The sequence below is a fragment of the Rhincodon typus genome, chromosome 5 (assembly GCF_021869965.1).
Source record: "Rhincodon typus isolate 14 chromosome 5, sRhiTyp1.1, whole genome shotgun sequence".
NCBI lineage: Eukaryota > Metazoa > Chordata > Chondrichthyes > Orectolobiformes > Rhincodontidae > Rhincodon > Rhincodon typus.
This window is the reverse complement of record NC_063336.1, coordinates 107,742,379-107,767,378: the sequence shown is the minus strand read 5'-3', so window position 1 is coordinate 107,767,378 and position 25,000 is coordinate 107,742,379. Positions and strand designations below refer to the sequence as shown.

General features: G+C 37.6%; 2 protein-coding genes across 2 annotated transcripts in view; both read left to right on the top strand.

The window, feature by feature from the left end:
- The first annotated feature begins 6 nt into the window (after window positions 1-6).
- Window positions 7-24,313, top strand: LOC125483067 (NBAS subunit of NRZ tethering complex-like). The gene is made up of 7 exons (XM_048596471.1): window positions 7-326; window positions 8,394-8,612; window positions 9,900-10,102; window positions 17,748-17,837; window positions 17,941-18,136; window positions 22,957-23,096; window positions 24,136-24,313. Exons 1-7 carry the CDS (start codon window positions 120-122, stop codon window positions 24,230-24,232), a joined length of 1,152 nt encoding a protein of 383 aa, XP_048452428.1. The 5' UTR covers window positions 7-119; the 3' UTR covers window positions 24,233-24,313.
- Window positions 24,261-25,000, top strand: part of LOC125483068 (NBAS subunit of NRZ tethering complex-like) — a 97,198-nt gene continuing 96,458 nt past the window's right edge. The window contains exon 1 of the mRNA XM_048596473.1: window positions 24,261-24,317. The gene's annotated coding sequence lies outside the window, so the exon portion shown is untranslated. The remainder of the gene's footprint in view (window positions 24,318-25,000) is intronic.

Genomic DNA, 25,000 nt, shown 5'->3' with positions numbered 1-25,000 from the left:
ATAAGAAGCTGACAGATGGAGACTCTGATCCTTTGGAATCTTTGGAGCCAGTTCTTAACAGCCATAATGTCTTATCAGTTTCTAAACTGGCATCCAAAATTCCTAGGAAAGATGGCACAATGCTTTCAGCAAACCTTATCTATGCCACATGGCTTCGTAAGCTTTTCTGGACTGGAGATATCCAGCTTATTAAAAAACCAGCACAGGAAGAAGCTGAATGGTTGCATGCCTATGATACATGTGCAAAATATTTCGACAAGCTTTTCCCTGAAGACATTATTGGACTAATAGATGACTTCACCTTTTCTGAAAATTCCGTGAACAAGGTAATGAAAGTTATTTAATTTGTAGGATTACTACTTGCATTTACCTTGAGTTTGCTTTGAATTCACAATTTAAAGCTTTTGCACTTGTGTGCGGTACCAAAGTGAGTGTCTGATAAAAGTACATATTCACACAAACTCATGTATTTCAAATTATTTGTTATTGTGTTACCATCCCATTTTAGGAAATGCTGATTGGGATCATCTGTAAACTTCATTGAATCAGAAGTGACAGTACAGAGGGGATCTATTCAGTCAATCTACTTTTAACTTTTTCACAATTTTCTTCCTTTTTTCTTGTATGTTTCATGTGCTTCTTTATTTCTTTATGGAATAATATGATAGCCCAGTAATAAGGCACTGTGTCTTCTTATAGCTGCCTGCATGCAGCAATTCTTAAAGTGACATTCTGGTGTCTGTGTTGTGTTGGAACATCTTGTTACCACCTTATTAAGCAGGGGCAAAAGAAGGACGGCAGAAAGCAGGAACCTCTTGACCACTTAGTCTAATATCTGTTATTGGGAAAAATCTGCAATCCAGCATTTTTAAAAAAAATATGTCGCAAATTAAAATACAATTTGCCAAAAAGGACATGGTTTTGTGAACAATAAGCCACGTTTGACAAATTTATCAAGGTTCTTTAAATAGCTAACAATCAAGGTGGATAAAGGGAAAGCAGTAGATGTGGTATATTTGGATTCCATGTGGTATTCAAAAGAGGGTCCCACAGAGTAATGGCACAAGGGAATAGATCATGGTGTTATGGAGCTGATGTAATCCCATGGACTAAGGTCTCTCTAAGTAACAAGAAACTGAGTTGAGATAAATGGATCATTTTCAGAGCAGTAAATTGTAACTCATAGAGTGCCACAGGGAACAGTGCTGGCACCACAGTATTTTAATCACTTTGAGAAATTTGACTGTATTGTAGCCAAATTTGCCAACGTTACAATGGTAGATGCAAAAATAAATTAAGAGGAGAATGAAAGGGCAAAATCTTCTTCTTTTGGGATTAAGCAGGAGGTTAAGGTGTGAGTCAGGTTTTCATGCATGCTTACATTGTTCTCAGCTAATTGCATATGCCTGCACAAGTAAAACCGCAGACTTTATGGATGGGCAGGAAGCCCTGCTCTCTATTAAGATGTACAGGTTCCAACTCCTGGGTGGCATATTTTAAAAAAATCCAGACAAATCTTCATGCTCCTCAACCCAGAGCATTGCTCAATATCTGCTTATCACCCCATCCACCCTTGAAGATGTTGGAGACTAGGCAAAATAACAGCAACACACTGTCTTAATGCCTCTCTTGTGGTTCTCCTGAGACTGTTTTGCAGAGAAAGGATGCTCTTTCCCTAAGAATGGACACAACATCTTGACTGTTGTCACCTTGGACAGAAGTTGACTTGGGAGGTCAATGTTTATGGGCAATTCCAAGAAACCTGACTCCAGCGATCAAATGGATAATTAGTCTGAGCTCAAATAGAATGGGTACCACTGTCTACTCACTGCCCTGTATCTCACAGAGGGTTTGCATTGTCGGCTTACCATTGCAAAGGTCTGTTGCATCTATGTTGAACAGGTGCCTTGTGTAATTAATGCTTCACTGCATCACTGCTTCCAATGTAGCACTACTGGCCTCACATCTTATTTTTAATTCACTCATGAGCATTGCTGGCTGGCCACTTGCAAGTGGTCGTGTTTCCTTGAATTTCTGTCTTTGTCAGAAGGGGGCAGGGTGTGGTTCATATCTGGATTCCATTTTAGCTCCTACAAGGGTCTGAATTTTATGGAATATATGTAAAGAATCTTGATTGTTGATGAGGTCAGCCTAATTCTCATGATGTAAAATTATTTAAATCCCCTGTTCTTTAAAAATGAAAATGAAAGGCAACCAAAATCAGTGAGAATTTAATCAAGAAGTTAACTTTAACAGGTTAAGCACTGTTTGTTGCCATTTCCCTAAAGTCTCTTTATGAATACATGGGTTGAGTTCCAAAACATAATTATCTCAGCAAAGTGCTGTACATTCACAATATGACAGCTCGAAAAGGCTCTTAACTGGTTTGCTATCTGTGATGTGTGTTTATGAATAGAAATTTGATTTTGAAAGTGAGGCACCATTTGAGATTTGGGTTGAATGTGTTTTCAGGAATGGGAGTTTTTAAGAATATAGTTGAAGCTGTATTAGAACTTTGCTTTATTTCACCTCAACGTCAGTCAGAGATCTACCCCTAGAGGATATTGAGTGAGTTGAAATGGAGGGCAAGGTTGTTTGGTGAGTTGACTTGGTTTGGTATTAGGTTGTCCCCTGATTCACCCATAGCTAAGAGTTACACATACTCTTCATGCCCATCTTATGTAGGCTGGTAGTGTGTGAGGAGTGAGGACCAAAGGGCCTAAAAATGTAACTGAACAGTTGGAACAAAGGCCAATGGTGAGCCTGTTAATTAGCCACTTCTTTGGCTATTTGTGATCTGATTCTAGGGCTGGCGAGCCTGAATTGTTCTCCATAACCACCCTACTGCCCTACCCAAAGCACCAAGATTTGCCACTCGGGCATTTCTACCAAGGCAGGTGTGGCAAATTGGGAAATTTCTCAATTCAAGCTGTCGGCTTTGGTGGAGAAAATCCAGGTCTCAGAGTCACTGATAGTAACTGGGTTTTGTTGTCACAGAATCCAGCCCGTTATTCCTTAGAGCTGGCTGTGCTTAATTTATGAGATTACTCTCAGTACAGTTCTATTTTTATAATGTTACCTGTGATGTGTAAAAAATTATATTTTTTGACTCCTTCCTTTAGGGGTGTTTTGAGTACTTTAGTTTATATCTGTAGCCAAACGCTGAACAATTCCCAGTTGAAACATTACAAGTATAAGCGCTAGTCTACACTTGCAGTGTGATTTCAATGCCTACAACTGCACTGAATCAGTGCTGCATAGGATTATTTAATTACACTACCTGTATTATTAAAATAACAACTTGCAAGATTTGTTATGATGTAAATACAGGTGAAATACAAGAGGACATTAAAACTATTATAATTACTTTCGTGGTAAAAGGATCATAATGTCAGCAGTTCCTAGCAACCACATAGAACTCAGGTTTTCAAACATCAGGTTATGTATTACAATGAATGTTATCATGATCCTTCAATGTGTATTGTTTTTGATAAAGAGAGCATACTACTACCACAGAATTCTAACAGGCTAAACGTAAAAATGAAGATTACATGATTGTCAACCAAATCTGACAACACTTGTAGAAACTGTAAAATTGCATGAAGTATTAGAGTAATGCCCATGGAGAGATCCTGTCCAAAGCTTACTGACCGAATTATTTATGATGTATTCGTAGTTTTGCACTATATAAGCAGAATTTTTCTTTTCAATGCAACAGACATTGCATACAACCTGAAGCTATTCGCATACAATGACATTCAACATTACAACTAAAAAATATGTGCATCAGTATCTTATTCATAAGATGATCGGGCAGATAATCATGAATTTTAGTGCTGCAAGTGTTGTCTTTAATCAATTTTCATGCAATACTAACTCCCAATTTAAAAATGTAAGGCAGTCCTTTGTAATTTCAATCATATCATATAATGCGAGGGAGGCATTATTCAAATATGCCTAAAGTTTGCCCAGAAATAATGCTGAATATTAACACCTCCTCAGTGCCCTTATGTGTACCAAATGTTTATTGTCAAAACACAGATTTTTAAAAGTCATTTTTAAACTCTATACATAATATTTTATACATTTAGAATAATTAATGTCATGCATTTGTGAGTTGGAAGCTTAAAATAACAGCAGTTTGGTATGGATGACTCAAGTTTCACAACTATTGCCAGACTGCATTTTGTAAAATACTGTTGCATTATTGGCTGAGTCTCTGTCATATCATAGTCAAAGAGTATTTTTAAACTTGCTCCTTTAACAGTGTCACTGTTCTCAGAATTATATTGAAAAATAGATGGTAAAATTGACTTGAATAGAATGAAAATAGTGTATGGTGTCAAATAGGCTATCAACTCACTGTTAGTCTGTTCCGCTCTAGTGCTGTTCACCAATTTTATCATTGTAATATTTGAGATGTATGGACTTTTTTATTACTTTTTCCACATGTATACACTCACACAAAAGCATATACATGTCTGTAACTACCAACCAAATAATTAATCCAATTACCTTTCTGTGATCGCACCAAAATTTCTTCAGTTAGAAATTGACTGGCTCAGATTTATTTGTAAAGTGATAGTAACAGTTGATTGTTTTCGTTGCTGTTGATGAGGTCATGTCCGCCATCTTGGATTTGGCTATAGGAGGACTGACCTTTCAGCCACTGTAATGGCCAAAAATATAGTTTTAGAATTGTTGGGCTGAACATGGGCACCAGCGTACATAAATCACAGAAGCTTCAACTGTGCATTAACACTGAAGTTTGGATCACATTATGAGCTATCATTAGTAAATATGTGCCTCATCTTATACAGAGCAGCTTCATTGCAAAGATGTTTCCATTCAATGCTGTCTGTCATAAGAATGAGATATTTGCATCAACAGCTTGTCAAGCTTTTGAAACAGGAACGCCTCCTAGCCAGTTTCTTAGCATTGAACAACTTGACAATTGCACTTAAAAGGACTGAACTATTGACACTTATATGAAATATATAATTTAGAAAACTGGTTTTTGATCATTACTCTTGAGTTGTACTCTGTTTAGAGAACCAGGATGGATTATTGATTGTCCAAGTATTTTAATATTGCAACAGGTGTATAAAAAATATGGAACTAGAAAGTATAGTCTAAAAATTAGGACCAGATCATTCCGAAGAGATGTTAGGATGTACTTCTACATACAGAGGGTGGTAGATGTTTGAAATTCTTTTCCACAAGTACAGTTGATATTGGATCAGCTGTTAATGTTAAATCCATGATAGATAAATTTCTGATCAGCAAGGGTAATAAGGGATACAGGCCAAAGGCGGGTATATGGAGTTAGACCATAGATCAGCCATGATCTCATTGAATATCGGAACACGCTCAAGGGACAGAATGGCCTACGCCTGTTCCTATACTCCTAAATGGAAACTTAATAGACCAAACTAGTAAAAATATCATAATCATAACTTGTTTTCAAAAAAAGATATATTGTGATTTTATGAAAAACTTTTTATATCAACTTTCTTGCTGCACATTATTGAGACTGCCTGCTTCTTTCCTCCAAGGTGCAGTTATAAAGATAATGAAATATGTTTTCTGGCTACAGCATTAGCTGTAAAGTGAGACTAATTTCCCATTGCCTTACACTATTCCTTTTAAATCTTTCCACAAAAGGACAATAGCTGAAAATGATAGGTACATTTCTTAGGGAACAGTATTGCTGCAGTTCTTGCTTTTGTCTGGATATTTTTCTTTTAAGCATTTTTTAAAAATGCAACTAAGCTTCTTATGATTAAGTGACAACTACAAGAGCTCATATCATAAAATCACAGAAATGTTATGGCATAGAAGGAGGCCATTCAGCCAATCATGTGTGCACCAGCTTGTTAAATGAGTATCATCATCCTGGTGCCAATCTCCTGCTTTTTCCACATCCCCTTGCATATCATTTTTATCTAAATAAGCATCCAATGCCCTCTTGTATGCTCCAATTGAACCTCTATCGCACTTCCAGGATGTACGTGTTATAGCTCAACTACACGTTGAGTGAAAAGTTTTCCTCACTTCACCCTTGCTTCTTTTGCAGGTCACTTTCAGTTTGCACCCTCTTATTCTGAGCAGGTATACTTTCTCCCTACTTATTCTGTCTAGCCCACTTATGATTTTGAAGTTAATGTTTTCATGTTAAAAGGTTTGACTTATGTAACAGTGCTTAACAGATTCAAACAGCATTGCGTGAGCTTTTAATGAGAAACTGGATAGCTATTCTTACTATTTTATATAGATCATTTTGTTGTGTAATGTTTTCTTTCAATTTTCCTTCTTGAAGATACCAATTCTAAATTTCTGGAACCACCCAAGTTGCCATAATCCAAGTGACCTTGGACTTGGGCATTTAGCATATCCTCATCAGTAGAATGGTGTGCCATACAAAAATAATTTTAAAATCCAACATTGAACGTCACGATTGAGGGTAAAAATAGTTATTAGGAAATCTAATTAAATCATAATGCTGCCTGCACTAGGACCTCTGATCTGATCATGAGAGTGGAGGAAACTACTGTTTTCACCACAGTCCTTGATGGTTTTATGAAAATTCTGCATCCGTGTGGATTAACAGGAAGCATTTCATTGTACAGCTGAGTTACTTCCAGTTGTTGAGAAATGGTTCCCAGTATTGGTAGAACTTAGAAACCTGTCCGCCTGCAATCTCCCCTCAGTTGTGAGGTAATGCGTTTTGGATGATCAAATTCAGGCATGAATTATGCAATAAATGGCAGAACCCTTAGGACCATTGACATACAGAGGGATCTGGTCGTACAGGTCTCCAGATCCCTGAAAGTGGCAATACTGGTAGATAAGATGGGCAAGAAGGAATACTCAGAAGTCTCACAATACCAAGTTATATTCTTACAGGTTTATTTAAAATCACAGCTTTTGGAGAGACTTTACCTGAAGAAGGAGCAGTGCTCCGAAAGCTTGTGATTTTAAATAAACCTGCTGCACTATAACCTGGTGTCTTGAGACTTCTGATTTTGTCCACCCCAGTCCAACACCGGCACATCCACATCAAGAAGGCATACAGCATACTTGCCTTCATTGGCCAGGGTGTCAAATATAAAAGTAGGCAAGTTATGTTACAGATGCACAAAACTTTAGTTAGGTCACATTTGGAATATTGCATGCAGTTCTAATTGCCACACTACCAGATGGACATAGATGCTTTGGAGAGGGTGCAGAGAAGGTTTATCAGGATATTCCCTGGTCTGGAAAGGTTGGATATACTCGGATTGTTTTCACTGGAAAGATGGAGGCTGAGGGGCGACCCGATAGAAGTCTACAAATTTGAGAGAAATAGATAGGGTGGATAGTCAGAGCCTTTTTCCCCAGGGTCGAAATATCAACTACAAGAGTGTACAGGTTCATTGTGAAAGGGGGAAAGTGTAGGGGTGAAGTGCAGAGAAAATATTTCACGCATAGGATACTGGGTGCCTGCAACCCACTGTCAGTGGAGGTGGTAGAAGCAGGCACGTTAGCAACATTTAAGGTGTTATCTTGATAGACGCATGAATGGGAGGTGAACAGACGGAAAATGGGCAGTAAGCAGCGGATCTAATTAAGGATTAGGAATCTGCGCAGGCTTGGTGGTCTGAAGGGCCTGCTCCTGTGCTGTGTTGTATTCACAGTCACACTGCATATGTATGGTCATGCTTAACTATTCATTCACAATGGTTTTCAGAGTAAAGCTGCATACTCAGTCTGTGTAACTGCTTCATTCCTCAATCTATAATTTTCTTACTAGTGTGAGAATATCCACATGAGAAGATTAAATAATTAAGTTGGCTATCCAAGTCATTGGATCCGCTCAGTTGTTACCTAAAAGTAGGCACAATGAAGAATTAGAGTCTCAGTTCCTGAGAGCCATGAGATGTTGAGTTGCTGATTTCATATGATTTTGTGGTATTGATAGCTATTCAGTAGTGGAATTGTAATCGATTCTGTATGTCAGAGGCACATCTAACAACTTCAATATTGGATGCACATCAATAGAAATTCTACACTAAACTTGTTCATTGGTGATAAACAAGTGCAGTGAAGTTGCATAATGTGATCTGCAGTGATATACTGAAGCATCAAAATTAACTTACACCGTGTTTTGTACTTTAGCTGAAACATCCACTTCCACACCTCCCCACTGCTTTTATTGCAAATTCTAAAAATCAAAGTGGAACACAAGGAAGTAAGGCGCTAACTTTTAATATATAATTTGTACTTTATATTTTATTTTTCTCCTTGATTGATGCACTCCTTTTTTCATACTTTTATGCACCACTCATTTACGTCACCAGTATTTTCTTGTATATGTTCACTCCATCTCTATTTTTTGTCTTTTTCTTTTGCAGCTGAATGTTCAAGCTAGGTTGGATATTAATAAAAGAGCAATGAAAGCAATCAAACAGGCTAGTGAGAAGCAGCAGAAAAAGGCTTTTGAAGGCAACATCCCACCTGCTTCGAATTCCCAAGTCAGCTATGAAGAGACTTTGACTCATCTACAGCAATCACTTGCTCATCTAGAAACACTCAACCACAGCTTTGTACATTCCCTAAAGGCAAACAACCAGGTAAAGCTAATCCTGTCCTTCACAACCAACTGCACAATGTTCGTCTTCCATAAAGTGATTATACGACATGCCCAAGACAAACTTTTTAATCTTAGCTTTGCGCATATAAAATGATGGCTCATTGTGCTTGGCAATCAAATGTTTTTCATATTTGTGAACACCAGGATTACTGTTGCGTTAAGTACAACAAAGGTCAGTCACATTATTAACAATATAACCCTAACCTGACGAATGTAAAACTGAAATCCCTTCTAGAATTTTCCTAAATTCCACAAGAAAATGCCTGTCTTTAGTTATAATCTTACTATATCATCAAACTAGTTTAAAGCCCTGTGTACTTAGATCTCCTTGGTGTCTTATTTTATTGCAGTTCATGGGAGTTTGTAATGCGTATATTTGTTGCTAAAATTCCTTACACTATAACAAGTGACTACTCTTCAAAGGTGCTTAGGCTGTGAAGCACCTTGAGACACAATAGGGTCATGAACAGTGTGATATAAATGTAAGTTTGTTCTTTAATTCGACATCTGCAGTGAACAACACTTCAAATTTTGCAAAAACCTTCTGCCTTTTAGAATGGTACAACACAAAAAAAATGTTGGAAATTGAACAACAGAAAAGAAGATTCCAGAAATACACAATCTAACAGCCACCACCCCACCCGAATCCAAACCCCTTTTCTTCTAGGACCTAATACTACCTCCTCCCACCCTCCCCTAAGACCCAACACCCTGCTGCCTCCGCCCACCCTCTCCTAGGAGCCAACAACCACCCCCTCTCCATGGGACCTAAAACCCCACTCTACCTCCAGAACCCAAAACACCCCTCCACACCCAGCGCTTGGCATCCTGTCATTCTAGCACTCAACCTGCTACCCACCTGGCACCCTACAGGTGGTTCTGCTGTAACACGTGTTTCATTAATGCGAATTGGCTGTAATGCGTTTGGTGAATAGTGGACGCTGTTTGGATGACATGAACTTTCTGCTGTACAGATAGTGATTTCCCTATAATTCGATTTTCTATATCATGAGGTCACGCAAGAATGCAGCTATCGTGTTATAGGAGAACTACCTGTACTACCTTTTCACAGGAGCTAACAAAGTGGCTGGCTGTGATGCTGGATCTTTAAATCACAGGATACAGCAGCAGACACAGTGAATCCTGCACTGAGAGAGACTTGTCAGATTTAATATAAAATTGATTGTCACTCAGAAAATCTGTCCGATGAGCTCCTTTACAGACTCTAGTCCAAAAAACAAATCTAAAAATATTATTTTCTTTGCAGGCCCTGTTTCAAAAATACTATCAGCTTTATGACCTTTCGAGATCTGAAAGTAGTAAACTGCACAACCTGGCAGTCACTGTGGTTCTAGATGGACAACCTCTTGACATAATGCAGCAGATGCTCCGAGTTGCTGTGGAATCTCGAGACATATCCCCTAAAGCTGTTGTACAAGATGCTGTACAGACAGTTATAAATGTGCTAAGGTAGGCTTCCAAGCAGGTATATTTTGGTGTTCTGAATTAATTAGCTCAAATTATCTAATATTTCTATGCATGGGCTATTTAGCTATCTTTGCACACCAGCCCACTAAATCTAGCTTATGTCTGGTCAGAACCAGTGACATGGTGGTTATATCACTGGACTGGTAAGCTATTGGCCTACACTTAAACTCTGGGTTCAAATCCCACAATGACAGCTGGTATAATTTAAATTCTGTGAATGAAATCTGAAATATAAAATTAGTCTTGGTGGTGGTGGCCATGACAGCTTTGATTGGATGTTGTGATGTTCTCTAAGTAGGAAGATCTGCCAACCTTATCCAGTCTGACCCTACATATAAATCTAACCTTATGCAGTACGGTTGACTTTTAATTGCTGTCTGCAATGGCCTAGAACGCCTTGGGGTATTTATGACAATAGATTACTTGTATTTGAATAAGGTGGGATAACTGGAATCTTGTGCTTATTTTTTAAATTGTGATTTTGTACTACTTTTCTGTAATCTGCATTACACATTTAACATTGTTGGTCTTTCTCTCTTTTGTTTTAAAATTCTCCTGGGCATTTTCATTTTTCTTTCCACTATGTGTTGTTGCAGGCAGAGCTGAGTTTAGACCAGGACAACGTTTGATCATCTTTACTGTCAGAATATGCTCTTTCTTTCATCTATTTGCATTTAAATTAACTCAAAAGGCTTTAAGGGATGACTGGCTTAATGATTAAGATCTCTGAATACTTACTTATGATTGTTTGCCTATTGTCTTTTTAATTATTGCAACACAAACTTATTTCTAATTGTGCTGAGTTTGCAGGAATTATTACACAGACTTGTATAAATATGCAGCACAGAAATTAGCTATTTAATCCAATAATGCTCCATACAAGTCCCTTCCCATTCTTCCTCATTTAAACTCTAACTGCATAACCCCCTTCTCCATCAAATGATTATCTAGCTTCATTTTAAATACATGCTCCAAATATCTTCAAAGTACCTTCCAAACTTGTACCACCTAGAAGGGCAAGGGCAGCAGGTGCATGGGAACACCACTGTATGCAGGTTCCCCTTCAAACTGCACACCATCCTGACTTAGACCTTGTTATAAAGTAGAGGTTGACCCCCCTCCAAGAACTAAAATCAAAATACCCAAACAGGAGCACCTTGCCCCTTAATCCGTAAAAGGAGTGTGAAAAATGGTGTAACCCGCTTGTCAGCAGCTTCTAGTGGCTAAATAAAATAAATCCTTGACACTCACTTTCAAATCAACAAGTGACAATTTATTTATCTAACTCTAACAGTGAGCAAATTAACTAAGCTATTAACAAACCGAATAAATCTCTTCTAACTATCTAACAGGGATATTAACTAGTTGTGCTGTTGGTACCGTTGTTGTTTAGATGGTGCTTTCTCCAAGACCTAGAGGAGGCTGTGAGAGTCAGCAGTTCTGTCTTGAGACCTGAGGGCCGTTAGCTCTGGCGGATGGCAGCTAGCTCTGGAGTCTTTGTCCAACTGCCCCCTTCTTTTTATACCCTTGATGACATATCAATATTTCTTACAATAGGATTGGTCCTATGTTATCAAAACCATCGGACTTAAATTTAATAGATTTTTTGATATCTAAGTGCGTGGTTCAAATTGAATGGCTAAATTCAAACACCTATTGTCTTGGTAAAAAAGGCTGCTGCTTGTCCTGCTAACTGTATGGCCTTTCGATACAAGTGTTTCAATTCAGGTACTCTCTGTGTACTTGCAAACTTTCAACCTGCTGCTGGCAGACACTCATTTTAAATTTCTAAGCATAGAAAAAGCACATGATCTTTTAAAGGGACCATGCAATGCTTCCGCCGCCCCCCCCGACCCCCTCAGCATTTTACAAACACCAAATTCTAACTTTCTGCATCCCAATCCACAAGTACTGTGCCCAACTTTGCAACAACTTGCATTGCCAGTCATTCAAAGTAGTCGGATCAAAATCCGAAAGCATCCTCCCTAATAGCGCTGTGGGTGTCCCGACCAAACCCTTGGACTGCAGTGGTTCAAAAGCGCAGCACACCAGCAACATTTTGAAAGTCATTAGAGACAGGAAATAAATGCAGGTTTAGCCAGCAAGCCCATGAACAAATTAAACAAACACCTGTACTTATTCATCTAAACTACTTTCTGTTTTAGAGAGTTCAAAATTCTCACTTATTCTCACCTCTACCAGTCAGGAGCTTTCTCTTGCCTTCTCTATTTGACTGTCTTTATATTAATGTCGTCCAGTTGTACTTTTCCTGCTGTATGGAAGAGTGGAAACACTTTTCTGCCAACTGTCAATATTTTTCAAAATTGGGTTAGGTTCTGTTACAATTCACCATCAACCTTCCTTTTTCAAAAGAAAAGAAATCTAGCCTGTTCGTAGTTCCCTGATTAATATCGTCTTGCATTCCTGGTATCACCCTTGGCAAATCTTTTTTTCCCCATCTTCTCCAGTAGCTTGAATTAATTTCTATGACATGCCAACACAGGATCTGCAAAGTGCTCCCTGGTTAGATTTGCATCCTCCCCTACCCCATCCACCAGCTGGTTTGAAGGTAGGCAGTACGCATAAAATCCAGACTCCGTATGATTTGCAGGTTAGGTGGATTGGCCGGGCTAAATTTTCCATAGTGTCCAGAGATGTGCATGCTAGGTGGGTCTGCCATGGGAAATGAGGGGTTAAGGGATTGGGTAGGTGGGGGGGTGGGTTTGGGTGGTGTGGAAGGTCGATGTGGACTTGAAGAACCAAATGGCCCGATTCTACACTGTCGGGATTGTATGAATTGCTCCCTCCTTTCTAAAGTTTTATATTCGAGTGTTTCAGTCCTGATGAGGTCAGGACGACAAGATTCAACTTCACGTCTTTTTCTATCAACGTTTTAAGTTTTATACTGCCATGCAATTGTTTATATATTTAATAGTAGCTTTTTACTCTAAATTTAATTGAGTTACATTTTAAAATCACCAACATATGTGGTGGGGCTTGACTACTCCGATGGGTATGGAGACATGGCTGCAGAAAAATCAACTGGGAATTAAATATTGAAGTGCATAATCTGTATGGAAATGTTAGAGAGAGGAAATGAGTGCGGGAGTCACTGTTCTTACTGGAGATAACATTAATATCACTAGAATAAAAAGTAACTGCCTCTGAAAAAGACGTATAGAATTGCTTAGTGTTACAGAACTTAAATATTGCTGAAAAGAGACTGAAGTTGAAGCTATTTTGCACACATCAGGACTGAAATTTAAGAATAAAAATCTGCCTAATTATATTGTTGATGTTCCTCATTTAGTCTTTGTTGTACCTTTTGTCTCAAATGTACAAACAAAAAAAAAAATCAATGTAAGTATATCCTTGACTTGGAGGAAATCTTGCCTCTAAGCTACACAGAGTGCAATGTAATGAGGGTTTTGCCTGAACATTTGCTAATTGCAGTAATGGATTGTATTCAGGAGTAGAATTCCTTTTGTTATTATGTTCTGAAACCCTGCATCTTATTGGCTTTCGATTTATTTTTGTACTTGTAAACTAACATACTGTGATGGTGTTGTGATTTTAAGAGGTGCACTTTGTCCTGATTTCTTTTGAGATAGATTGAATGAGAGGCGCTGAGCAGTCTGTGGTAACGTAAACAGATTGTGAGGCCCTGGATTTTTTAAAAACTTGGAACAAATGAAGCAACCTGGATGGGTGTGGCCAGCTGTCTCAGCCCAGGATTTCTAGTTTTTTTAGGTTTAGTTTTAAGCAGTTGCTGTTGGAGTCTCAACAAGGTTGGAAGCTGCAGTATAACGTTACCTTATCGCTAAAATGGCTTTGTTCATCTGTAGTTCTTTTTTAGATTAAGCTCCCAGTTGCCAATCTTACGCTGAAGGTGTGCAGCCTCATACTTTATTACTTCTTACCATGTTGGGTCATTTCTCACCTTGTTGCTTAAAATTAGTTAAAAAAAAAAAAAAAAATTTTGTATTCTAAATTATTCCACTGAGTGAGTTCCAACTCCAAACATGTTGAATATGTCGGCCATTCACTGGGTTGCTAAACAGTATGATCAATTTGGGTATGGTTTGTTTTCATCCTTTGAAGGCAGCTTTCACTCCCCTTAGGGAAGGCATTGTGGTTCCACAGTCATCTGTCACCCTTTGTTATCTTGCTCAAGCATGAATGATATGAAACTTTACTGCACATGGTCACAGTCTTGGGCAACATACCTACCATGTTGGTTTTTACCAATCAGAAGGATGCCTGCTATATGGAACACTGCACGCTGGAAAAGGACAGGTGATTGCATATTGATAAGATCCACAGGTAGCCACTATCCTCACAACACCTTACCATGATAGGTTCAGGAGTGCAACATCAAACCTTTTCCAAGAATTCTGATATCTGTTGAAGATATATTTATCTTTATTCTTTGCTTTTTGTCAATATCCCTTGCAGTGTTCATTTTCCAAATATTCACTTGTGTCATTGTGTGCATCTTAATTGACTTCCTATCTATCACTTATCGAGATGGTGTTCCACAATTTTTGTTTGGATAAATTAAACTTTCTCAAGATTTGGGTTTAATTAGCTTAGATGTTCCTTGCTGTGTATTCCTCTACAAGCTCCGTATCGATCATACTATTTAACAATGCCATGCTAGTGGCTTATGCATTATCCGTTTGTAAGCGTGTAGGGTTGGAACTCTTTCAGGGAGAGATTTCGGACATAAGATTCAACTAAAGTAACAAGGTGGGAAAATACCCAAAATGGTCGAAGGAGCTATATGCTATGAATTCCCTTCACCGTATTTAGTGTTATATTACCAGCAGAAATGGCCAATCTATCTAACCATATCAAAAGGGTGTCAGATGTCAAATAGTTCAAGTATTTGGCTTTAGATTTTTAACTACATTCCTTATAACGCAGTTGGTAGATTGATAGCATATGTGTGACCCTGAGCCACTTTACAGAACATTAATATTTAACACATCAATAATTTAAAATTTTACTTGAACTAAGATTAAAGTAAGATTAGTCAGGCCATAGTGAGGAAATTAGAAGGGATTTAGCCTTGGTTAGTAAAGCAAGGAAAAACAATGGAAAATTAAATTTGTTATTTGAATTGTTAAATAAAAACTGTGCTGATTAAAGTTTAAATATTAACCTCATGACTTACCTTTGCTTCTAAGCAAAAATTTCTTGCCTATCACAATAAATTATTTAGTTTACTAACACCACCAAAAGTTACACTTTAATTTTTGCTCCCACGATGTTTCGTACAGATTGAGAAATGCAGACATTTTATGAGGCAGTGTAGCTTCCTGAGTTGTCAGTATGTGAAATGAACGTTTGTCACTACAGTTCACTGATGCAATTATGCGAAAGTGAACTCTACACCCATTTTGCATCAGTTCTTTCGATGTGAAGTTGGTTTATAGCCATTTATAACTGGCATGATATTGAACAAGCTCATTTATTTTAGAATCTTCCAGAGGAGGATCTGCAGTTTGATCAGTTGATTCAAGTTTAAATCCTGAAAGGCAAATGATCAGTGTTCATTTGTATATTAAGTCAAATAGGCCTGGCAGCATTCAAGAAAATCATACTTGCCCAAAATGTTTCTGTGGATGTCTGGTTTGAACTGACAAATATTTTTGGAGAAGTTTTGAATATGGAAAGGAGAAGGATCTAATAATGAATTTAAGAGAATGATTATTTGCATATTTTGTGAGGACAGTCAGTCCAAAGCAGTCTTCACAAATTGATCCTGACTTGGGGACAAAAAAGTACAGTAAACCTTTAATTAACTGGCATCTGTGGGACCAGGAGTATTCTGGTTAATCAAGTGGTACGCATAACCGCAACAAACACTGACCAAGTGAAGCTTCAAGACACCAACATCCCTAAAATAAATCGATTGTAAAAACATCAACATGTCTCCTAAAATCAATGTAAAGACACACAATAAGTAATAGAAACTTAATGCAGGGGATATATACATCACTGTTATACTTTATATACAGCATAAATACTCAAACATAGCAGTATTTAAGGTATATAATTTTTGCCAGTTGATAAGGTGTCAGTTAAATCAGAGTTTGCTGAAATTGTTATGGATCAAACTTTAATGGATAGTTTTTACTTGCATTCTTGGGATCTGCCCATCGTTGGCGAGCCTGGCATATATTGTTCATTCTTAGCTGCGTTGTATGAGGGGATCACAAAACTTTTGAATTTTGTCTGTGTTTTTGGCTCAGAGGCCAGGAATGTATAACTCTTGGCATACTTAGGGCATTTACACAAGTGCCAAGAGCAGCAGACAGCAGGTCACGCTTGCTCAAGTTGATGGTCCAAAAATCAGACCACAGGACATGTGAAGATGTATTTGCTCACGGGACCTAGCGTGCAGTGCAGAAATCTAACCATGGGACCATGTGTGTGATAGAGACAGCCCACGTGACAGAGGTTTTGGCAGAGAAAGGTTGGTAGCAAACGATAGCAGCAGCAGAGATGGAACTGGGCCCAAGTAATGTGCAGTCAGATAAATACCGTGGGATACTGTCTCGGCGAGGACTTGAGTGACTGTGCAGAGAGTAGTTTTTGGGCCGGTTTGAAATTTAAAAACTAGGTGTTAGAAAAGCTCAGCCAACCTGGCATTTGCATCATCTGTGGAGAGAGGAAGGGCTTTAACACTTTGAGTACAATGTGATTTTTGTTGGAACTTGATTTTCTGTCTACAGTTGCTGCCAGACATTCTCAGTTTCTTGAACACTTCCTGTTTGTAATTCAGATCACCAGCTTCTGCAGTATTTTAGTTTGTGTCGAGCACTCTGAGCTGGCGTTCAATTGCCTGGCAACTGATTGCAGGAAGAAGAAGCAAAAGGGTTTCTGTGGAGGGAAACCAGAGGCTAAATCCTCACAGAAGATCTGAAATCCCTCACGAGAAAGTCATAGAGTTTAAAAGATTTTTGTTATGACTCTGAGATCACAAATAACTGGGTGTGTAGCTGAGATTTTGTTGGCCCTGTTTTGATAGCGTCCGCAAATTTAATAAGCAGTTTGTAGCGTATTTGACTATAGCTTGCCTGTTAATTGATGTTTATGTCATTAGTTCTGGATTTGAGAGTACAAGATAGCTGGTATTGACTGTTTTGTTGTCGCTTATATAGTTAAAAAAAAATCTTTGTTTTGGAATTTTATGGTTTTATTCTCTTATTAAGTATGATTTCAAATTTTGTCTACTGTACAGCAAGGCCACCCCCAAAAGGTAATTAAAAACCAAACACACTGAAATGCGATACAGTTGATAATAAATAAGAATGAAGACAACTTTTCTTCCTTAAAAGAAAGTCTGATAGTTAGGATATACAACAAATCAGTAACTTATGGTGATATTTTTGCTAAAATAATAGCATTTTATTTCCAAATCTCTCTCCAGCTGAATTCGCAATCTAAAACTGCCCTGATGCAAGTTGAATTCATATTCTTTGATTTATGAGTTCAGCCTCAGAATTATGAGGGCAATGATGTAACCACCACGCGACAATTTCTGATCAATCTAAATGCCGTTGATAAATTGAATGTATAGTTCTCTTCACTTATCTTCCTGTTTGTTGCCTTTGTGCAGTGGTACCAGTACAGAGATCCTACCAGAAAAGGATCCACTTCAGGTCCTCGAAGGTATTGTCAAATCCGTGCATTCCAATGTTGTGGATGGGTGAGTATAAGTTCTACCTTGAAGATGCTAAAACACTCATAAAATGCTTGTATTTTGATCTTTCACTATGGGGGAAAACAATAAACTCTCCTTTGTAACTTAGGGGTACCCTTGTTTCTTCGGATGACCTCTTGACATGGCTGAGACCTTTTTGCAGTGATGCAGATTTGCCTGTAAAGCCTCGTATTTATGTTCTGCAAGTTCTTGAGCAGGCATTTGCTCTCAGTGATGAGGACAGCAAGTTACTTGTGCTCTTCAGAACCCAAGCTGTTCTGAAAGCGTGCTGGCCGGAGAAACAGGTAGCTTTTATTTTTATATTGTGTTGTTTTGTTTTCCAGCTTATAATTGTACCATAAAATTATGTTAAGAATACTTGTATTAATACAACTATTTTTATGTGTGTTCTGTTTCCTCAATAAATACACACATTTTCGATTTGGAAGAGAGATGTTTGAAATATTGTCTTGTTACATCACCAAAGCGAATCAAGATATCTATTAAAGTGGGTTTTTTCAACTTAATAGTTTCGTAAAACTACTTTGATCCACTTCTGAATCTTACTGTCTGAAAGTTACAGATTATGTGAAAGTGAACATTAGGATATTCTAACTGGGAATTTTATTTTGGTAACCTGAAATTAAAATAAAAAGCTCAACCCTGCTTCAAAACCAGCAAATTTAAATTGTTTATTTTCAAACACCAATGTCTGTCAAATGCTCTAAACCATATGGTGCTCTGTTGAAGAAAGAGAATAATGTGTCTGTGAAACTAAGATTGCATATCCCGGCAGCATGTTTAACGGACTGTGTGAGTTATACCGTGTAAATTATAATCAAAAATAGGCTCAAATAAAGCTTTTTAAAAAATCAGTATGTTACGATAATTGACCAAAGATGACCCTGTAAGTGGCGACTTGTAAACATTTCACTGTACTCATTTGAGTACATGTGACAATAAAGCTAATTCTAAGATTCTACTGTTTTACGTATGCTTACTGGATGTGCGTGTCTTGGTATTCTCAAACTATAGTCTTTTAAACTATAGCTAGTAAGCTTTTCTCTTCCGAACTCATACTTTCAATTCAACTCCACTCGAGATGACAAATTTAAGTAATTTTCTGTTCTATAACTACTTCAGCTGATTAACATGCCTAATCAGAATGTATTTTCCTCACGTTATTGATGAACCACCAAGCTAAGAACTCACTTACCAAATGTATAATTTTATTGTTTTTAATTCTGTAAAATCCAGTTTCTGACACAAGTAGGTATTTGTTGTTTGGTGTTTTAATTATCCATTGGTTCCCTTTTCCAACACAGTGCATGTGCATTCATTTACTAAACTACATGTCTGTCTGAGGTGATAAATCAGTGAAGTTTCTCCTCATACATTCTGAGCTTTCTGGCTGCGCATGGATACTTCTTTTGAGCTTCTGAAACCAAATTACCATTCCACGTCCTTTGTTTAGTGACACATGTTGTGACTAGTGTAAATTTCAGCTAAAAACAAACAGTTGGTACTATGCAGAAAGATAATAGTTGCAGAAAAGAAACATCATGCCCATTAAATCTTACTGTGAGATGTTTTATTTACATTGATCATTCATTGATTGAACTCTGCATAGCATTATATTTGCTCTACCTTCAGCTGGTAAGCTGTGCTGTTGGATGCATATTTCCTGGAACTTGATCACCGTGATGGAAAATAAACATCATAAATCAGTACCTAATCAACTTGCTTTGTGTTGTCATTAATACAAGTTCTGCATGGTGTCATCTGGTCAAGTAATCAATAAGAATAAACCCCTTATTGGGAAAACCAGTATGTTACAAGAGGAATAGTCCTGTGGTTGAAATACTGTATTGGAAGCTGGCTCTACTTCAGCTGATTAACATGCCTGGTTCTTCAGAATGGCATTTGCTTATGTCATTAATGAACCACAGAATTAAGAACTGGCTCATCAAATGTAAAAGTTAATTTTTTCTTAAATCAAACCTCTAAGTTTCGAAGCCAACATGGTATTTGGTCCTACTTTCACATGTTCTGTCCTACTTTCACTCAGTCTCCTACTTGTGCTCACTATTTCCTACATTTGCTCATTATTTCCTACCTTCTCTCACTCCTACTTTCATTTGCTGTTGCACATGTTTGTGCCAACTCCCTTTTTCTGCCTCTGACGGTCTTTCTTCCTCGCTCCCCTGCACTTACCTGCCCATTTTTTTCACTCTCTATGCCATATTCTGCCACAAGTTTTCTTTTAACCCTTTATTTTCACTTGTATTTCAAAGATGATGCTGAACCAACCGTTTTCCACTGCAAGCTTTTGTGAAGGAATAAAAATCTCAGTGAACCTTACCAAAGTTTGTGTGACAGTATGTAATCCTCTTAGTCAGGCTGTGTGGACATTAAAGAGTTTAATATTTAATTGATTTCTATGCACTATAAATATGTTTTTTACAGATTGCCATGGTGCTGGGAGATAAGCTCGTTCAAAATTTAAACAGTTGCACTGAGGCAAACAACATTTGAACCATAAAAAATAGCAAATGCTGAAGCAGTAATGAATAGTTGACAGAATTAATAATTTAAATGCATTCAATTTGCAGGAGACTTTTAATCTTTACTTGATGGTTGAATTTGGAGCTCTACCTCCACCACTAGAGGGAGAAAGTGTGCTCTTACAATTCCCTTGATGCGTTTTATCTATGTTCCTTTAGTTCTGTAATTTTCTAGTTACGTGGTGTGCGCATAATTAGAATGCAGAAAACAGGCTATTTGTTTAAAGCATATGAAAACTGATTTCTGCAGTCTTTTTGATAAGTACAGAAACCTTAGTTATATAGTTCAAGCTTAACTCAGTTTCACGAGCTATAGATGACAGACTGCTCAACATACTGCAATAATATTTAGCCTAAAGGCTTCATTAATCATAATTAGGTTTCTTGTGCATGTAACAATGCATTAGTAAAAATCAAATTATGGTCAGAAATCTTTCAGACTGATGGGCTTCCATGCCCTGCATTGCACTCAATAAGGCAGAGGCTGATGGTTCTTGGAGGGCAGCTGAAAATCTGCATATTAATTGCAATCTGGATGTGTGATTTTGAAAACCTATTTTCATCCATTCTATCAAAAAAATCAAATGCCTTTGATTGCATGGCTTCCTCCTATAGTAGTCAGCAAATTGAAGAAGAGCATAAAATATTGTATAAAATATCTTGAAGTAGATACAATAAAAACTTACAATTGTTAGCATATGTTTTAATGCCACAGTGGATTTTTGCAGTTAGAAAATATCTCCGTCATCTGGATATTTGATTGATCTGTGAGTGAGGGTACCATTTTAGGACCATACCTTCCCAAACCACTGTCGAAATCAAAGAAAACCCATCAGCTTAAGAAAGAATCAGCATACTTCTAACAAATATTGATTTAAATTTAAATAATGTCATTATGAGCAGCTTCCCCTGGATTTTTAATATTTTTTTTTTAAGACATTAAAATGAAACAAAGAACTGAGGGTGCAGGAAATCTTAAACAAACAGAAATTACTGGAGAAACTCCGGTCTGGCAGTATCTGTAGTGAGAAAGCAGAGTTAATATTTCAAGTCCAGTGACCCTCTTCAGTCATCTGGTTAAGAAAAGTCAGTAGAATGAAGATAGGCATAAGTAGTTAAATATTCCATTTTCTTTGCTCTTTTCGCAATAACGGTTATCTGGTGTCAGTATTGACTGATGTAGTGTATAAATTGGATGACATTGATTTTTTTTTTAATCCTACTCTCAAACAAAAATATGAGTTTTATTGTCCTTTAAAATTTTACATTTAGTTGGCTGCTTCCTTCAGTCTATGATATGTAGCTTGAACAAAGCAGTAATGGGCTTCTTAAAGTTGAATTGCATTTTTTAGCTGCGTACTTGGAATTGGTATGCTTTAGAGTTTTTGTTTGTAAGTGCTGAACTCCATTGTGATTTTAAAAAACTGACAATTGGAACAGCCATGAAAATGTTCTTTTTCCCCTTTTGTGTCTGACACTTGGGGCTGAATTCTTCGTGCTTCAAAGTGGCAAATAATGGGGCAGGTTTGCACCAGTGTGATACCTGACCCCTTCCTGCCAATCAAGTTCTGGATGGGAAGGCCTGTGGACACCCTTCCTGACCCCCACTTCATTAAGGCCATTAGGTGGCCAGTTAACAACCTCTTGTCCACTTCCACCTTCCACCCCATGTTACCTTCCTATCCAGCAGGAAAGAAAAGTGACTGCTTTTCCTAATGGGGAAACCGAAGAAGCCAAGATGGGGTTGCATTTGCTCCAATCCGGGGGTAATTGATAGAATGGATGACAGGCTGGGAATGCCCCACTCTAAGTCATCCCCTGACCTAACCTCCAAGCTCCCTGCAACCCTCACTGCGATTCTCTCTCTTCCACCCCCTCTCCTCCCCGCCCTGCACAGCCTTTTGTCGCTGCAGATCTTCAAGGCTGTGCAGCCAAGGTCTCCATCGACTTTCCATCTCCCAGTCGCTGCTGAACTCTGACCACCAGCGTCAGGTCAGGGCTGTAGTCACATCAGATGGCACCAGCAGCCCACCGTTCAGCAATAAATTGCTCAATTGGCACTTGATCGGTTGGGCTTTCTCACTGGTAGTGGGATGTCACTATCAAATACCCATCCCCATATAGAGTTTAAAAAGTCTTTAATCCTCACCATGGTTTGCCCTAGTGAATATTTTAAAGTTTTTAATGGTTATACATACCTTCTGTTGAATTGGAATTACACCACAATACAAATATTGCAGATCGTCATTCACTGTCCTTTAGAAAATACTGTAAATCAAATATTACTTGAACCTATACAGTTCTGTCACTGTGCTTTGTCATACTGAACCCAGCATTCATCACCACATGTATATTTTACTGATGTCATGTGGTAGCAAACTCCCTTTGGAGAAAACAGAGGAGAGCAGCCATAAAAATGAGAAACTGAATTTGTGCCCCTGGGGAGAGGTGCAACAATAGGCATCTTTTCAAATCATAATTGAATGCAGAAGTGCTTACTGTAATCCTAAGGGTATTGAAGTATTTAATAAATCAATGTTTCCTGCATGTTTCATCATCAGGTTAATGTAAATGACATTGAGAATGAAGAGAAACGTTTCTTGCTCTTTTTGGAGTTGCTTGATTCCAGTAACCACAGGACTAAATTTCAGCATTTGGTGATGCTTCTTCAGGCTTGGCCACCCATGCACAATGAAGATATGTAAGTGTCACTGACTATGAGACAATGTATTCGTATCTACAATAGTTGCAGCAGCAGATCTAGGAAATGCTGTAAGTTATAAGGAAGCACCATTCAAACATAGGTCATCAATTAAACATTTAATATTGCAGCCATCCCCATTTATCTAAAGGAAGCTTTTGACTGCATTCCTACAAAATTTCCAACTTGTCTTATAGTTAGGTTATTAAAAACTCAGCGTTTTCTCATAAATGGAATATGCCATTTAATCCTTCAAGCTAGCCATATCCTTTAATAATAACATTACAGATTTGTATTTTAACCCACTTATTCACCATTGTTCCATATCCTTTAATACCCTAACAGAATCTATCAATGTGATTGACTCTTAGCTGGGAATGGGCAATAAATGCTGGTCTAGTCAGCAATGCCCACAGCACTTTGATCTGATTTGGTTTGATTGATTGTTGTCACCTGTACCTAAGTACAGTGAAAAGTTTTGTTTTGCAAGCAAATCATAACATACAAGAACATACAGATCATAGGTGCTTAGATAGCAAGGCATACATCACATGAATGAATTCTAAAAATTTTGAAATTTCAATCATCCATATTTTCCATTTCTTTTTAAAAATATTTCTGTCTTGTTTTAACTCTGATAATCTTAATATACAGTTTAGATGGTATTGTATTAATGGTACAATGTTGTGGTAAATAAGTTTTACTGAGTGGATTGCATTGTGGATGAGCTAAAATGTGGTACTGGTATTAATATGTATGACTGTGCTTTTCTGCAATGATGCTTGAGATTGGTTGTACGTCAAATTTTGGTAGCTACCCTCTTACACCATGTACTCGCTACATGTCAGTAAGGGCTAGGAGAAGTGATCAAATTTTGAAGAATTTCTCCTGAGTCATTGTCATGGATTATTTTACAAGGTAATTTTTCCACATGCTAAAACATATCTATTGATGATCTGAAAATGAGATAATATGTATTTTGTTTCTCCTCCATGCATTCTATGTTGACGTCAGATGCATCATTTCATTTGCACTGCAGGTTCACATGTTTTACGCAAGATTTCGTATTCATCAAATGTCGGTGTGTGTGTTGTAAAATCAGCCAAAATCTACAAATGAAACAGAACCTGAACTAATTGAATTGCCCCAATGAAATTTCAAGATACTTTCAGCCAATGGATTCTTTCTGCATCTGAAGTTTGAATGTTCAGAGTAACTACTGTAAGATAATCAAGGCCATCAAAATAACACAGTAAAATGGCTAGGTTTAACTGAAAAAGAACACTTCTTTATTTTTGAATTTGCAGTTAATTATACAGCCTTTCATCCACACCACTTTACAACCAGTAAAGTGTTTGAAGTGCAGCCACTGATGTGGGGCAGTCAGTGCTACATTCACCTCTTTTGGGTTTGGAAGCCCCCTGTCCTTTTGCAAATTGACGTTAATATTCCTGTTACTCTTTGGCTATCAGCTGAAAAGAGTTTTGTGTGCCTTCAGTTCACAGTGTTACTGGGCACACATGCTGTTGCTATCCTGAAGCAATATGATTTGCTGAATCCAACTGCCTGCATTATTTTTTCAGTGTTTAACTTGTTATTGTGATTTTCAAATTACTTGGGGGGGAAAAAAAATCTTGGCAGAGATAAAAACTTTAAAAACTTTTTCAAGAAACAATTTGTTAGAAAATTAAATGTAAACATGTTTTCTAAACATTAAAGAAACCCTGCCTTAGAAAATGGCATAGACTCAGAAAGGCAAAAAGCATGTGCCATTTTTCAAGATTTTGTACAATTCTTTCCTGAATGGAATTTTGCACCTGTTTTACATTTAGACTTCGCAATTTTAAATGGCAAATTTTCATCTTAAAAAAACCTTTGGCAGCAGGAATCAAAGACGTGCATTG

What these genes read in the sequence shown, in the direction of transcription:
- LOC125483067 (XM_048596471.1), top strand. Translation starts at nt 120, where the DNA reads ATGCTTTCAGCAAACCTTATCTATGCCACATGGCTTCGTAAGCTTTTC. An exon ending in ACAGTTATAAATGTGCTAAG is followed by an intron (nt 10,103 to 17,747) that starts GTAGGCTTCCAA and finishes GCCTTTGTGCAG; the next exon opens with TGGTACCAGTACAGAGATCC. An exon ending in CATTCCAATGTTGTGGATGG is followed by an intron (nt 17,838 to 17,940) that starts GTGAGTATAAGT and finishes TTTGTAACTTAG; the next exon opens with GGGTACCCTTGTTTCTTCGG.